Source organism: Clarias gariepinus, chromosome 16 (genome assembly GCF_024256425.1).
Source record: "Clarias gariepinus isolate MV-2021 ecotype Netherlands chromosome 16, CGAR_prim_01v2, whole genome shotgun sequence".
Classification (NCBI taxonomy): domain Eukaryota; kingdom Metazoa; phylum Chordata; class Actinopteri; order Siluriformes; family Clariidae; genus Clarias; species Clarias gariepinus.
Window position 1 is genome coordinate 13,997,097 of NC_071115.1, and position 18,217 is coordinate 14,015,313.

The window sequence follows — 18,217 nt, forward strand, 5'->3', positions numbered from 1 at the left end:
AGCTGATGACCTGAATGTATTGAATGATCATTTTTACAAATGAAGTAGCCACCACATTGTGTGCTGTAATCAAATCTAAAAGTAACTGAATGAAATTTTATTTTGCATGATATTTTTTTGGCAGGCACGCAATGCATGTATTTATTTTGGTAAATAATAGATTACAAAAAAATGTATCTTATGTTAAGTTGGCCTTTCTTGTTTTCAGAGTGAGAAGGACCTACCCTGCTGTGGCGACTTATGGCTGGAGAAGGCAGAGGGGTTATGGACACTGGGGTGCGCAGACCTTCTATCATTGACATCACACTGTCTGGAACGTTGGTAAGATCAGTACACTTGTCTTGCCAGTTAGGAATTTGCTCTGCTAGTATATCCTTTGCCTTGAAAGTGAGAACACAGAATGCAAGTTTATTAAAAACTGAGGGTAATAATTTTCTAGCATGTCCTCAATAACCTTAATGACTAAAAACATTGATTTCATTATAATTTGCTCGTCTTGGAAAAAACAGAATCTGAAACTGACTTTATCTTCAGAATGGAATATATGGTACAGGGCACAGGCTCCCAAACCTTTAGTGTTTTTACTGTCTGTTACAATATAATCTCATTTTAAATATCTGTTCTGGAGATTTAATATCTTTTTTATAATGGCGAGACATTTTGCCTCTTGTGACGCAATTGACTTGCTGCAGGATACATACACTACATGTTTCATTTGTTCTTGTACATCGGGAAATTCAATTTTGTTAGATAAATCGTAACATTTATTTCATTATTTCATCCTATTTCATTACAAAAATATACTGTACATGATGCAACTTAAAAAACATACCAGATATGTCTTATAAATGAAAGAATTAATGAATGCTCTCGCAGAACCTAAACATGATATGATTAATATAATTAACCTTTTCATAAAAAGCTCCTAACTGGTAGGAGAAAGTAGAATGTTTGTCCACCAGGAAGCAGAACCTCCTTTTCTCCTCAAGCAAAGCCTCCTTACAGCCATCTGCAATAAACTTCTGCATGTCCATCTGGCGTTGTGTGAGGGTCTCCAAACACTGTGGAGAAAAAAAAAGATAACACTTGTTGGCTGTCTCACAAGTCTAGTGTGCTTTCTTGGCTTTCACTGAAAACAAGCTATTGGGAAGAACCACAAAGAAAGAGAGGGATTGGGTCACCTCTACTTTTAGCCATGTTAATGAAAAAGATACTTAAGTCATCTTAGGTCACTGTTAGTTGTTTAGTCAAGGAGAGTGGCAGTGGAATGAGAGAAGCTGTTATGTTATTTTTTTTTATACAGTGCAGTTTAACTTGAAAATAAACAGAACTAAATAGATTAATTAATGCTAAGGACGAAGCTGGGATAATGTGCCTGTGCTGTAGAACAGTGAATAAATTATTGTACAAATAAATGCAGAGCATAAATGTTGTATACGACTTAAATCTCCACAAGCGTCAGGATAAAACAGGGCTATAAGTGATCAATCAATAGAATTTTATGAAAGCGTGTTATTCACATAGTCGCACCCTGATTTATAAGGCACAGAGAATGACAGGGAGTGTACATATCACTGACTAACAATCTACATTCAACACTGTTATCTTGTCAAACTAACATGAGGATTATCTGTCATAGTAAAATCACATGCAGCCACTTCCCAATATAAATGCTTCAATGATTCGAGTTCTCTCTTCCTTCTCCGACCCAGCCTCATTTTTATCCTGTACAACTTGCAGACTAATGAGACATGATCATGCAAGATGACTCAGCAATATTTCAAGTCTCTACAAAACTGATCTGAAATAATTTCCAGTCTTTGGTGAAAATCCCTCTGACGCATAAAAGCTCACCACCAGACAAAAGCTGATTGTATTATTCCAAAGATTCTTGGTCATGTTTGGGGGAAAATGGCTAATACAAACCTCCTATTACAGTTTATGCATGCTGCATGCTCACAGTATCAAAAACTCTATAAAAATATGTTAGTAACCTCTAAAGACACACTTCGTTATATTGTTGAGAGGCACATGTACAGTAATATCCTGCACATAAATGGCTTTAAAAAAACAAAAAACAAAAGAAACAAAACAATTCGACTCAGTAGTGCAGGAAGGACCTGGGCGATGGTCAAAGGTCCCACTGCTTCCCTTTTATATATATACACACACTTCCTCCTTCGAATGCCAGACTGTTCATCTGGCCATGTCTCATCCCTGTGCAAAGACAGCAATGCCAAACTGTATTCTCTGAGAGGCGTCAGGGCATGTGATCCAAGCGAGCAAATACCCACAAATACACATGCACATATGCACACAGTCATACATGTACAACACCAATGACAGAACAATTAAACCAGCTGTGCTAATACGACTCTGGATTCCCCTAAACATAAACAGAGCCACATAATTTGCATACCTGTCTGTTCTGCTAGACATTAAGGATGTATAACTCTTGCTATCTCAGCAAACTCTTAAAATCCCATAGGATTCATCTCATTGGAGTCAGATGAGACGCAGACTGCTTATGCAAAGGACATGTGGGAAAGTCCTACACAAAGAGCCTCACGTTTACCACCCAAGACCCTTGGTGATAAACTGATAAATGCTAAAGCCTGTTGCTATGGACACATGAATTTTACCTGGGAGGAGAATCAGCAGTAATGTCAAACACAGACAGAAAGACACATCATTCTGGTTTAAGCAATGAGGCTTTTCCATTTACAGTACTTAAATTACACGAGGATTTATTGTTGCTGTACATATTTACATTTGCAAATAAATCAAGTTTTTTTTATTCAGTGTAGCCAGTCAATTATGAGAAGGAAAAAATAATTAAATATGCAAGCATTTTCTCTCAGCTGATGTTCCAAATCATTGTTTGCACATGCTACAATTTCAGAAAGGAATAAACATCAAAAAATGTTTACTCCATTCATAGAAACTGTCTAATCATATAGAAAACATAAGCGAAATGTAAGCATTAAAAACTGTGAAAGAATTGTGATTTGTTCACATTTTTGCTCAGAATTGATCTGTTTATCTTGACAGTTCATATTCAGAACTACCAGTGAACCATATGTGTCCTGTATGTTAACATACCTGTCCTTTTAAATTCCTCACATACACAGACTGCTTTTCTGAATAACTGCTTCAAACAGTACTCAGTTTTAGTAGAGACTTGTCTGTTTTTGCTTAATCCTCAGACATGAAATCTCCAGTTTCTCTGTCCTCCTGGTGAATATAATCTCTCATTTCTACTCTCTACCCTGCTGTTTTGTCATTAAAGCTGTGAATCACAGGTAGACTGTAGATTCGATTTGACAAATTTTATTCCCAAGCATTTTGATAAATTAGCACTAATGTTTTCAATCTAGCACTAATTTCAATCTGATATTCTCAACATGATACATGGCAACCATATAGATGTGTATCGAATCATATACATATGCTTCAGGTCTGACTAAAAGTTATATTTTTGTGTCCATAACACTTTTGGGAAAAAAAGGAAATGCCTTATGAGTGCAGAAAGTTTTTTTTTTTTTTTTATATTAGCTTTACAGATGGCTTAGCTAGTGCTTTATGTTTTGGCTGGAAAGGAGAAACCGTCTTTTTATAATCTTTACAGAACATACAGAGGTGTTCTTTATCACAGAGGGTCAAAATAAAGTGTACAGAATGTATAAAAAAATAGATATGTGGCGACACAAAAACAGAGAAGCACATGCTCTTTGCAGATGGCTCTGCTTATCTGCTGATAGCAGTTGATTTCCAGTTAGCATGACATTTTGCTGACATTAGAAAGAACAGCCAGAGACATTCTGCATTTGAACTATGTTGGTAATTTCATTCATTGTTAACTGTCGCATTGTCTGAGACATTCATGAGTCACAAAAATGTGTGCGTGTGTGTGCATGTCCAGGCACAGGTGAGATCTTGGGTGTATCCCTAGATTTCATAAACAAAGTCTAGATCCCTAAACACATGAAACGCTGTGTCTTCTATTTGAGAGATGGTGATTTGAAAATTACATGATAGTTTGAGCGCTCTCACCTCATTCTCTTTGCTTTCATACTTCAGTGCGTTCTTCCCTTGGCTCTTCCTCCTCAGCTTTTTTAGGTCAGCCTGAGACCGATCCACTGAGTCCTGCTTTATCTTGTGCTCCAACTGATACTTCTTAAATGTGGCCTATGGATGGACAGAAGACTCAATCACTGCTGTCACTCGATCACAGTGTGTGAAGTGCTTTGCAGGCAGAGACTTGCACTTCAAAGATTGTTCTGGTGTCTCTATTTAAGAGTAACCATAGGGTGTGTTGTGTACTAAGATGAAGTGTGATTTAGAGACAAGGTCTCTGAAGTGCACAACTTGTATGATTGATTTTTCATGGTCAATTTCTAGCAGACACTCAATTTCCGAGCCTCCTGTAGAGTGAATATCGCCCTCACCGTCATGTATTTCACGTCCATATCGGTCTTCTTGTCCAGCTCGACAATAATTTCTCGATGGAAGCGTCTGAACTGTGGAGAGAAGCAGAGATGGCTCAAACGAAAGAAAGAAAGTTCCAGATATTTCATACGGAACTGCATTAGTGGCGGGAAGTGCTGCACAATTAATCACACACAAACTGAAATGGACCTGTGCCATTATTTTAATTTATTATAAGCAATGCATATAATAATGTATGCATAGTCCGAAATGCTAGCAAGTTAAGTATTTGCTTATTTTTTATAATTATTAAATTTTTTAAATAGCTAATTTTGAGGTCATAAAAATACATGCAAAAATGTCAAATTAATTACAATATCTTTTTTTTATTTTTTATCATGCAGCCTTATTGGTGGGATGGTGTTAGACATAAACATCCCAAAAACACTACACAGCAAGTGTACACAAACAGACACAGCCCTGCATTCGGTAAATGAGATTTTGTGAATGATTAAAATTTATTCCCCTGTGAAAATTGTCAGGTTCCCATCACACCTTTCCTCTGCCAAACTCCTCCAAACCAAGCCATTCAGCTAGGATTCACTTTCCCACTACATTTCTTTACTTGTCTGTTTATTCAGAAGCATGGCTTATTTGGAAAAAACAGAGATTTAATGCTGCCAATAATTTACTGCTTGACATTTTACAGGTGTGTTTTTTTCTATTCCATTCTTTCCTGTTTCATCATAGTTTATTTTTAGCCTCTAGAAGTTACTATGGGAACTCCTTCAGATAATAAGCTATAAACGTATCAGGTGATAATCTTGTTTGTTTCAATGTACAGTATGAACTAATATTGCTGTAATTTGTTTCTATGCATGAATTAATATTGGTGTAATATCAGAGTAGTATAAAATTGGGAATGTATAGAATCATATGACATACAGTTATCTGTTCTCTGGGAGTTAGATGTTCTAGTAGGTCAAATTCCTTACAATGCTTATAATAAAACTTGATCCACATGGCATTTGTCCAATCTGGCATTGTCATGAGGCACGATTGTCAAATCGTGTTTTTTTTGTGGCAGGCATTGTAATGCCTGCACACAGTTTCTACTAATGGCTCTGTATTGTACCATTTATTAGGAACACTTCTACTCTTGCTCTTTCATGCAATTATCCAATCAGTTGCATAAAGTCATGCAGACAGAGGTCAAGAACTTCACTATACTAGTATTTCAAAAAGATATTACTTAAACACCAATCACTTATATCAAACAGAATAGGGGGAATGACTTTGATTAACTGTGATATTGTTGATGGTATAAGAACAGCTTAAGTAAGTTTTTTTTTTATTTTAGAAACCTGGTTTGCTGTTTTTACATGCATTAATCTCTATTAATAATAATTAAAAAAAATAGTTTAGGATGTTACAAACAGCAAGTGGCAAATGGTACTGTGGATGACGTCAGGTTTCAATCCTGTAAGCCAAGAATGGGAACCTGAGGCTACAGTGGGAACAGAGGCGACGTTCACGTGACCAGATCAAACTGATTCAATTCCAATCAATGCGATAGTTTACAGACAGAGTGGGCGGAATGAAAACAGAAATGAAAGTGCAACAGAGCATCACTTACTTCAAAAAAATAAAAACAGACTATGAAAAGTGAACCTTTAAGAATGAATGGACAAATCAATCCATGTTTATACTTCCTGTGAGAAGTTTGAATCCAGTTTATCTCATATGTTCTGAAAATCGTGGTATAATAAAAAGCAGAAACGTAAAGTACCACTATAAGAAAAAAAACACGGGTTGTTGGAGCAAACGTATCCCCAGCAGTCCGGGGTAAGGGTGTGAAAAATACCCAAATACAGACCCCAGTATGGCAGAGCAACCTTTATTATTATTTATACTTTATTGCAGCCTAGCAGCCTGCAAATGAAAATTCAGTAATGATTGCTTAAAAATTGTTGTTTGTATTTCATACAAATACAAGCTCATCAAAGTTCAAACTGTGCACATGTTTAACGTAGTTACTTATAAATTCAATATTAATAAATAGCTTTTTTTATAGACTTACAATATCTGCATAGCTCTGAATTTGGACCTCACCTCAAAAAAAAAAACCAAAACAAAAGTATTGACTGGACCTTATTAAATTTTAACTCTGTATTACAACATCATCCCTTTACAGCCAATTCCCTTTATACGTTTCTTTTTTTTTTTTACTCTAGGAAGGATCAACATCGCCAGCTTCTAGAACCTGTTTGCCTGTCTCTACTTCTAACTTTAATCTCTTCGACAGGACTTACAATGTAAACTAACTTACGATGGCTGGAAATATACAAGGCCAATAAAGTTAAAACCGTCCACAGGTTTAATGTAGGTGCTTATAATTTTAATATTAATGAAATGCTATGAAAATTTTAAATTGCTTATTTTTTTATAGACTTACAATGGCTGCATGTATCTGAATTCAGACCTCCGCTGGATGAAAATTTTATTGACTGGACCTTATTAAATTTTAACTCGGTACCCTTGTTCTAGAACAGCATCCCTTTACAGCCAATACCCTTTATACCTTCTTTAACTTTAGGAAGGGGCAACATTGTCAGCTTTTAGAACCTGTTCCCAAGTTCTAACTTTACTCCTTTTAACAGGACTTACAAAGTAAATATGTATCAACTGTTTAATTTAATTACTAAATGACACATTCAAATAAACTGCCTTGCGTATGTCAACAGAGGTGGAAGCTTGGTAATAAAGACTGGGAAAGTCACCTGATGAGTCAACTATAACTGGTTTGCAGTGGAGGAACACTATTAAATGGGAACTCTACAGTAATTAGAGTACAGAAACGTTATTCATTTTTATTACTCCAAGACAAGACTGTGTCTGGATCTGGAAAGATATTTGAGGTACTAGCTATAAAAAGAGATTGATTCTAATGTAGTAAATTAACATAATAAAAGATGCCTTTAGGTCCTGCCTGATGTATATTTAATAAGCACAAACCTTTGGATTTTAATCACTAGGTCTTTTGTTAGTATGATTGTGGGGATATCAATTAACCAGCCACTCTGGGGACAGCCGGAAAGCATCTGGGTGGCATTAACATGGTGTGTCGTTAATTCGTCAGAGAAGGCCACAGGTGCAGCACAAGGCATGCTCAAACCTGTTTGCTAAACCTCACTATCCAAGCAGGTACACCGTTTCCCCAACCTGTTTTTGTCTTTAGAGCTCCTTATATGTTTGACTTGAATTTAAATGTTGAATTAATACTGTAGAAACCTGAAGATAATAGTTGGGAATGGATAATCAAGGAAATTCAGGAGACTAAACATAATATTTGAACACTACCAAAAAAACAACACAATAATAGGACAACAATGTTTCTGTTGGGAAGTAGGAAAGGTCCCCATGCTTAATTTAAAAACAAACAAGTATCGTAGAACAACTGATGCTCAAAAACATTGAAGTGTAGTATATATAGTTTATTAGAAAAGACTTACATTCTCTTCAAGCTCGAGTAGGACTTTCCTGTGGGCATCAGAGATCTCCGTCAACACCACCCCTATGGAGATAAATCACAGTAATCAGTCTCTCTCTTTCTTTCACACACACACACAGAGTTGAACCACCTCTAGGTACATGTATCTGCAATATTCAACACAATCAACCACTTAATCAACCGCAATCCTCCCATGACAATGACTCCCAGATGGTCTTGTTTTCCAGTACTCAGGCTACTGTAATTAAAATGGTGCTCAACCAGCATGTATCTTGGGCTCATATTCACCCCAGCATGCTCTTTCACACTGCAATCACGGAGGGATTAAAAAGCAGTTGCACAAGCCTACAGTAGAAAAAAAAAATGTATATAACAGTTTTTTTTTTTAAATAGAGAAAGGATCCACCCACAACATGCTTAGTCAAGGGCTATTTGTGACCTGCCTATCAGCATGAATAACAGATGCACTTGAAGGTTGAGTACAAACAGGAGTTCATTCTGGCACCAACACAAGCCAATTTGCTCAGAAATCTGGACAGGAAAATGAAAAAAAAAAAAAAAAAAAAAAAACTTTTCTGGTTCTATAGACTCAGTGCCAATTCAGAAAAGCTTTTCCATGGAAACAACAGAAAAGCCATCTTTCTCTCTGCCTTATTCTACAGTATGACGCTTAGCGCTGCCGGGTTTGTGTGATCATCTGGCCATATGATTCTCCAAATGCAATGTTTCCATCCATCTTCTTGAAATGGCTACTAAGGAAGAAAACAGGCATGCACACATCACACACACACCACACACAAACACAATGGGCAGGGAATGCCAATTAACCCAATCTGCATGTCTTTGGGGTGTGGGAGGAAACGGAGTACTCGGAGGAAACCTACCAAGCACGGGGAGAATAGATCCGAGATGGGAATCGAACTCTTAGTTCTGGAGGTGAGAGGTCACAGTACTAACCACTATGCCACTTTGTCACCCGATGATATTTAAAGTGAAATTGTAGTTAAATTATTTGAAATTGCATTTAAAATAACTTCACATAATTATATGCTGACATTTTTCCACTATGAACTGAAACTGAAAGATCCTTATCCTTTGTCTGTATGTCAAGCAGATACATGATAGTTATTTAAAACCTGCACGAGGTAATAAGTAATAAGAATAAGAGTAAAGTAATAAGATATACGAGTTTTTATTTTGAACATGTCATCAAAGTATTATGAGTATTAGAAGTTGTATGTCACTTGTGGCATTTAAACTCTTGAGTACTACATTTAAACATTAATACTGAAAAAGAAATCTCAGATTAATTCACTTTATTTTTCTTTTTAGATCATTCACCTTTTTTCTCTGCTGTTATTATTGCAGAGCAGAGGAGTGATGGTACGTGTATTTGATTTTGTACTGTTTGGTTCAGTTTGAGCTGTGACCGAGTAAATATGCTGTAGCTTTTACTAGGGCTGAGTGATTCTCTGTATTAATTCAGTTCTTTTAAATTAGCATGTTGCTGAACAGCATGTTGTTGATGACTTGTAGCAAAAAAATTTAAATATCACTTTAGTGATAGGGAATTTGTACAGGTCTGAAAAGTCACATGACCATGTTTAATTAAAACAAAATTCATTTTGAGCGCTAATTTGTCAGTCAGAATTACAGTAGGCAAGTTGATGAGGAGGGCAAATGGACGTTCATATTTTGTTAGCAACATGCTAGACAGCTAACTCAGGTGGCTGATTTTGGTTTTACGTCTTAAAACAGTGAACTGTATAGTCTTTGTTTTTGTTTATTTTGTTTAAACAAATACTGTATATCTGTATTGAGAGATATACAGTGCACTTTTATTTTTTTATTTTTAACTATTATTAATGATTATCTGTATGTTGAGTACCTAAAGCCAAGACTTGTATATATGGTGCAACTCATTCAAAGTCAAGAAGTAATACTTTGGTTATTTTCAGAGCTGTATGCAGACATGTGGATTTGTTGTCATTTCAAACACAGGAAAGGGAACTTTTAAAAGTCACCTCCCAAGTAGATTTTTGTTGCAGTGATATTTTATGTTGTGAAAAGCACACTCCTGATTTACTCTGTTGAGAAAGAAGGGTTTCCTAAACTGTCCGAGAATATTAACAGCTCTAGCACCAGTAAGAAATAGTGCAAGTAACAAAAGCTCAAATAACTTTCAGGGACTTTTAAGTAAAGTCATAACATGGATCCATGACATCGATAACATGACTGAAACTCACTGTTTTGCACGTTCACTACTACTTCTGTTTATCAATCTTCAAGCCAGTTTTACTCACACTGCACCGGATAGGTTTTTATACAGGTATGAGGAATAAGGATTTTTATTGCCCTTTTGTTTGGGTGTGTGTTGGCACATACTGTACCTGTGTGATATTTTTCTAACTTGCGTTAATCCTGAAGAGTCAAAGCAATGTTTCTTTTAACACAGTGAAACGTGACTCTAGCACGTTCTGTGGAAGAGAAATAATCCATAGGCTTATCTGTGTGCTTTTTTGGGGGAAAGAAGATGATTATTCATTATGTGTGATAGGGTTTTTCGTTTAATAATTTATTATACTTTTGTGGTTCTTTTAGAAGTTGCACACAATTCTAAATAAATTTTTGAAAAATCAGCTGAACAGTCTTGTGGCTTTTTTTTTATGTTGGGTGTGCGGTATGTGTATGTGGGGTGTGTGTGTGTACGGGGAGTGATCTACCAATAATTGTCAAATAGTTGCCAGCGAATTTTAAACTGAATTTTAGCTTGTAATGCCCTTCCCTACTTTTAATTATCATCAATTATTTACAAATGCATGTTTGCACTATTTGCTCTAGATAGTGCTGTTACTATTTTTAACCAACTTACCTCCTAGATACAGAAAGGCTATTTATTTTTTTTAAGGAAGAAATGCAAATTCCTCATGTTATCAGGTAATTATGGCCACTGTTTACAAGCTTACACCAGTTTATAGGTTTACACTTTTTAAACGTATAATCTTGTCGTCCCCACTTCAGTGCGTCGATCAAGTACCGAATGGCGACTTCAAAACATGAATATACAGAATGGTGACTTTTGCAGACCATTACACTCCAGTTCAGAGAATCTGTGTTCGTCAATGTTTTAAAATCACACAGTATAAGCATTCTGAACCTTTCGACAATTACTATTTGATTACAAATTCACAAGGCTTATGGTTATTTCACTATATACAAAATATACAAATAATCTTTACAGAATTGCTAGGCACAACAAACATATATAAAGGACTTTCAATTGTGAGACACAACGTTAGGAAGGCAAACAGAAACACACCGTTGTCCTAATTGAATATTTTTTTTTATTTTTATATCACGCTTAACAGCCTTAGACCAAACGGAGACAATGTTTTTACAGGCATATGTTGTATTTTGTCTCCTTCAAACATAAGAATGACAGCTAATACATAAAAAAAATCTCACTCTAACTTCAATAAGATTTCTAGATAAAAAAAGACCTACAATTACTTTCTATACTGCAATGGGGACAAATATACCAACAAAACCGTGGTGTACAGTATGCAGGTGCGTGTTGCGTTTCTCACAACCCAGCTGATCAATGTGGTGATATCAGTCCTCAGTACGCTCACACACTTCTGTTAAAAATCACAGACCTAGCCAGATGTACAGTAAAATGACATTAAGTGTTCTTTGAAGGGAAGTGTTGCTGTGTAACACATCTCAGTCAATGTCTCTATGAAAGGACATGTTTTTTTTTCTTTCCTTTTCTCCTGCCTTTACTAACACTTGCTGGGGGATCATGTATACAATTTTCATGATTGTTATTTACTTCATGAAATCCGGAAGCGGACTATAAAGAATAAGCTGAGCTGAAGATAAACCTGTGATCTTTGGAACCATATTTTGCATGCTTAAGTAATGAGTGATATGGAATGTCTCACAAATGACTCCCTCGCTCTCTCTGTTAATGATTTGTGCTGTTAACATTTACAAAGCGTATTATGTGCCTTTAAATAAAATTGCATCCTTAAACAAGGTATTATAAGTTATGCTATAAAGAGGTAGAAGTTATTCTATAAAGAGTGGCAGTATCGATACAACCCCTCACAGGAGTACAGAATTGTCTGTATTATCAAATGAGGATCATAAAAACCCTTTAACAGTGCATTACACTGAGGTCTGTTTACTTCACTGGACTCACAAACATGCAGGTAAATTAATCAGGAGAACATTTCTGGATTCCACAACATCTAACATCTTTGTGTTTTTAATCATTAACCCTGAATTTTAAACACCGTCGAGAGTGAGAGAAACGTTTACAGGCATATGATCAAAGTGGCAATGTGAGCTGAAGAAACTTTCATCGCTAAAAACAGTAAGTCTAACAATGGATGGAATACACAACGGTGAAACAAGTTAGGATAAACATTCTCGATTGCAGGAATATTGCAATAACGATAGATCATAAATCGCGTGATGATACAGATTCCTGAGCACTGGTATGTTCCTGTAAATTCACACCCATACAGTTATATTCTAGATTGTAAAGTCTCAAATTTCAAGACTGCGAATAATTTATTTACGCCTAAAGCAAGCTACCAAGCTAATTAGCTTCTAACACAAGGCTAAATCAAAAATCCCCCCACTAAGCCCTAATCAAGGGAACTACGTGATGTTTGATAATAATCATTCAGCTCACACACTGTACACACACAGGATTACGAGCATAATTTGTTCCGGAAGCGGGCTCATATTTCAAAACACTCGTAAACCAAATAAAATTTTCCTATAAGTTCCACAGCCAAAAACAATTTATACATAAAAATAATTAATGTATTTACATTTTCATTTAGGCATTTGGCAGACGCTCTTATCCAGAGCGACTTACATTTTTATCTCATTACACATCTGAGCAGTTGAGGGTTAAGGGCCTTGCTCAGGGGCCCAACAGTGGCAACTTGGTGGTTGTGGGGTTTGAACCTGGGATATTCTGAACCAATGCCTTAACCACTGAGCTACCCCTGGCCCAAAATATATTTACAAAATATTAAGTAAAAATAAAACAAATTAACCTGCACTTTACCTTTTAAAAAAGTAAAAATAATTCCCAACAGATAAGTGTTTCCGTTTGTGTGTGCAGGCGCTGTGTATGTGTATATGTGTGTGTGCTCAACGGAAACACTTTTATCGGAAAAATAAACAAGAAATCTCTCTAATGACACTCAATTGAGCGACACACTAACGGAATCACTGCTGTACAGTAAAAAAAAAAAAAAATTAACCTGCATTTTACCTTTAAAAAGAATCGTGATAGAGCAGTGTTTCTGTGTAAAGTAGAGAAAGAGCTTGTGTGTGTCTGTTAAGGTAAAAGTAGGAGGGGTCTATGTGTGCGTGTGTGTGGCACGGTGTCCAATGACGCGTGCATAGACACAAAGAGCAGGCTGATACAGAAAGCGAAAATGGATCTTTAACCTCTTTAATGAGACTTGCTTTTGCATTACATGTGTACTTTACACACACGCATAGAGATACAAAATAAAATATGTTGTGCACACACACGTGGTCACAGTGTTATAGTAAACAGTACACACGTGCACGAATATTGATTATATCGGTAAGAGACGCACACTAAGACCCAGCAGGGGAGACGATTACTTACAATTCCGCAGCGCAAGAGAGAGAAAAAATGTTGGCTCAGTTGTGATCACGTGACACTCGGCGTCAAAACAAGAAGCGCTTGCATAATACTTGTTAATTTTTTTAAGTCAATATTTATTAAAAATCTTTGCTTATCTTGCAGAACACTCGCAAACCGCATTACTCGCAATACAAGGTTTCACTGTATATATAAAGTACCGGTAAGTATTTAAAACTACGTTTACCAAACGGTCAGTCGCTAGCTCTGCCAGTCATGGTTAGTTAATTTCACCAGGCACAGAATAATGTGTTTTGGGGAAGCAAAATAAGCAGTTAAATAAACAAACAAAAAAAATCATACTCTGTTGTTTGTCAAACTGTGTATAAAACTACTTGAGGTCATGCTGTTGTGCTGAATATCATATGAACACTTCCTCTCGTGTGATATTGCTTAAACATTATCTCTCTATCTCTCCAACTTTAGCCTGAAGCATGGGGCTACCTATTCTGATTTCATGGCATACAGCTCTCTGTAGGCATAGATACATATTCGAATCCTGACGTCTAGCTCAGAGTAAAGGCTGTCTGGATGGCGAAGTTTTTTTGCTTTGCATGTGCAACGATTTGCATCTTTTATTTGTTTAGAGCGCTGACGTACTGTAATCACATTTGTCTGATTTTGACACAATGCTGCTTTTCCAAAGCTAGTATAATGACTCATGAAAAACAGTGTGCTTCAGGGAACCCCAAGTATCCACTTTCTGATTTAAAAGAAAAAAAGAAGCTGTTTTTAGCAGTTAGGACTGTAAGCTTGATTCAGTTTAAATCTCATATGAAAGTGTACAATATGCCATATTGTTACACCCCTAGTAACTGCACATGTTGAGGTACACACATTTTTATAAACATTTAGTCTTAAAAATTACCACTAAAACATTTTATTTTTATTTATACTTAAATATAATAATTTATTGGCTTTAAAATTAAAGGCCATTAACACAGATCATTTAGATTAAAACAACAAAAATGAAAAATGTGACCAGTCAAGTAATTTCACTCATTTTCATTCCATGCGTTCGCCTATCCTGTAAACTCCAGACATGGGACTACATGCATACTACACGTCTCATTCAGAATTGATTACAAGGTTGCCCTTTCTTTACCACAAGTGTATTTATGGGGATGCCCCTCCTTACCTCAAAGAACTTATTACCTTACATACGTCCACGCGCAACCTCCGCTCTGCATCAGTACATCTTTTGAAACCTTCTAATGCTCTCCCTGAGTATCTGAGGACGCCACAGACTGTTCAAATCTGGTCTTTAAACATAGCTTTTTATCAGAGCTTTCGGGTCAAATTAATTTGTTGCACTTTGAGATTTGCTTTAAATATTAAGTGCATTATAAATAAAATGTATTAAATGTACATTACTAAATTACATGAGAATACAGCTTGGACAAAGCGCCACGCACACATACCGAGCACTCACACACTCTTTCACACCTAGGGGCAATTTGGTGTAGTCAAGCCACCTTTCTGGTGGATGGGACATTGAGAGAGCATGTGAAACTCCACACTGACAGTAACCTGAGCTCAGGATTGAACTGAGACCCTGGAGCTGTAAGGAGACTCAAAACCAGTCTATTGCAAGTGCCATATAAATTACTGCAAAGCATTTTTCCTTTAATTTTACTTGCTTATGCATTTGAAGAAACAAACCTGTCTGACGTATAACATCACAGATGTTGAGTTTGATGCTGCGACCACTACATTATGATCACCGTGACCATACCAATACCATTTACATGTCACTTGCATGAACACACCTTGAAGGGAACTCTGCTCTCCAGGTGTATGTTCACCTGGAGATGTTTGTTTTATTTAGGTACGCATATAACCTGTTCTTAACATCAAGTTTGTACTAGATCATAGACTAATACATGGCGTTTGAGCTCGATCTAGACCAACGCAGCTGTACGAAATGTGACCCTGCGGTCATGTTAAACACAGCTGGTCTATCAGATTGGCTCATCCCCGCTGGGTGTGTTTTCACTGCTGTCCAACAGTCTGCTCTGCTTTGCACCGTTTAAACAACACGAGAGACTAAAGGTCACCAGAACAGGCAGGTAAAAGCTTTCATTGTGGCATACGGAAAGAGAGAGCGAGAGAGTATGTGCGTACATGCGTGTGTTTTTTTTTTCGTGTCAGTGTCTATGTAGAGATGATGGCCGCCACTCCTTTTAGTGCTACAGTATACAAATGACCCGTGTGGTGTGTGGGTACCACGATAGCGCACAAAGAAAGAAGGTCAAAAACAAAACCTATTTTTTATTGCGGGGCCTGTTTTGAGTTAAAAATAAATATAGACATGTACTGTATATTCCTACAAGGTGAGGATTGGCATATGCTTCTGCTATTTTCTTTGTCAGTTCCTTGTTATGCTGCTTCCCCACAGTAAACACTACTGTACGTGCGTCAGAATCAGCTTCAGTATCCAAAATACACACAAGAAGAATAAACATTGAGTTCCCATACAGATCGCCAGATCATTAGACACCAGCACTAATACAGTATATTAATCACGGTGTGTATGTCTTACTGCTTTATAAAGATTTTATTTATTTATTTATTAATTTTAAATGTTATTAACCCCAATGTTTTTTCTCTAATTTAATCACCTGCCAATTCCCACCCACTACTCTAATCTCCCTCATCATACAACAACCTATTCCAGAATATAAAGGCTAGCGAGTGCTTCCTCTAAGACAGGTGAAAGCTACACAATAACATTCTTTCGAATGCTGCTATTGCGATATTCCTGATCAGTTATCTCCCCTCTTCTGCTTACATGAGCTCACAAACACCTGTGATTCACTCGTACCAATGTGATTGTTAAAGTAGATAGAATATGCCATCTGGACAGCTACAAATACCTGGGTGTTCACACTGACAATAAACTGGACTGGTCAAAGAACACTGATGCTTTGTACAAAAAAGGTCAGAGTCGCCTGTACTTTCTCAGGTCCTTTAATGTATGCAGAACCATGTTTCAGATGTTCTACCATTCTGTGGTCTCCAGCATTATCTTCTCTGCTGAGACCACAGACTTAACAAGCTCATCAGAAAAGTGGGCTCTGTCATTGGAGTGAAGCTGGAGTCTCTAGTTAGGGTATCTTAGAGGATGATGCTGAAGAAACTTCTCAGTATCATGGACGATACATCACATCCCCTACACAAGTCACTGAAGTCATACAGGAGCACGTTCAGCCACAGACTGGGACCACCAAAGTCTAAAACTGAACGCCACAGGATGTCATTTACACCAGTGGCAATTGAACTCTATAACTCTTCCGTCTTCATTCAGGAGCTGTCACGACAGAATTAATCATTAGAACTTTATCATGCCCTGATACATTGTGCAATATTATCACAATAACAATATCACATGCAAACCCACTCATTATGCAATATTATGAAAATCAATAGTTGATTTCAATATTTATATATATCCGGTGTGCAATATCATTACTACTCTATGTGCAATATTAAATATTATGTGCGATATAAATCCTGGGTGCAATAACATAAATGAACATTACACAAAAGAGACAATTTAGCACCTTTCTGTACAGAAGGTAGTTCTGTAGTTTTTTATATATATATTTTTAATTCTGTTTATATTGTATTTTATTTCTCTCTTTTAATTTTTTTTTATTGTATTTGTACAAATATGCAGACACTGGAGATTTTTTTTTTTCGGGACTAATAAAGGCTTATCTTATCTTATCTTATCAAGACAACATGAACAATTTTGTTATCTTGTCTCCCGAGCAACAACTCCTGACAGACATGTTGTCTATTGTCATAAACCATGTTCCATGTTATATATAAGCACAAAAGGGGAGGAGGGGAAATAATATCAATGCTTCTGCTAGTTCAAGGGAATTGATCCATAACGTTAACCCTCCGCAGGAAAAGCGCATGCAAATAATCAAATGATTTTAGTCTCAGCGCATTCACAATATAATCATGCGCCATTCTAATTCTCAAACATCATCATACAACAGAACCTTAAAAGATACAAAAGACTGCATTACTTTTCCTTCAAAACTTGTGTTTTGAGTTTTAATATTATTTCTAAATTGGTGTTTCAGAGCCCCTTATTTTTATGGAAACCAACACAACATTATTGTACTTTAGAGTCCAAAAAATTTTCAAAATGTACTTGTTAAAAATTTTTTCCATGTCTAGAAAAATTCTATTCCAGATGCAGTTCCTGTTTCCGGAGTTGTCCACTTCATTTGTCCCCACTTAAATGCATACCACCCTTCCTCGAACTCCACCAGGAATACTAAACACATAAATGCCTGTATTTATACCACACAGAAGAGACTAAGGTCACTTTAACACCTCTAAGCTTATCTGTCAACATCTTAATTGAGGAGAAACATAGATGCAAATATAACTATTTTTACTATAAAATTAAAAAAGGTAATAATAAAAAAAAATGTGTGTGTGTGTGTCATATTTTGGGAATATTGAATAGATAAAAATAAATAAATAAATTAATATATATATAATTTTTTTATCTATTCAATATTCCCAAAATATGTAATACATGGTAGTATATTGCCCTA

The 18,217-nt window shown here is 36.3% G+C and overlaps 1 protein-coding gene across 2 annotated transcripts in view; it reads right to left on the reverse strand.

Moving 5' to 3' along the window:
- The window catches only part of baiap2l1b (BAR/IMD domain containing adaptor protein 2 like 1b), a 45,340-nt gene that overhangs the window by 14,176 nt on the left and 12,947 nt on the right, over positions 1-18,217 (reverse strand). For both annotated transcript variants that reach the window (XM_053514019.1, XM_053514018.1), the window contains exons 4-8: positions 7,941-8,002; positions 4,449-4,520; positions 4,054-4,188; positions 909-1,061; positions 225-380 (exon numbers count right to left, since the gene is read on the reverse strand). In XM_053514019.1, coding sequence (XP_053369994.1) covers positions 225-380; positions 909-1,061; positions 4,054-4,188; positions 4,449-4,520; positions 7,941-8,002 — 578 coding nt within the window. The remainder of the gene's footprint in view (positions 1-224; positions 381-908; positions 1,062-4,053; positions 4,189-4,448; positions 4,521-7,940; positions 8,003-18,217) is intronic.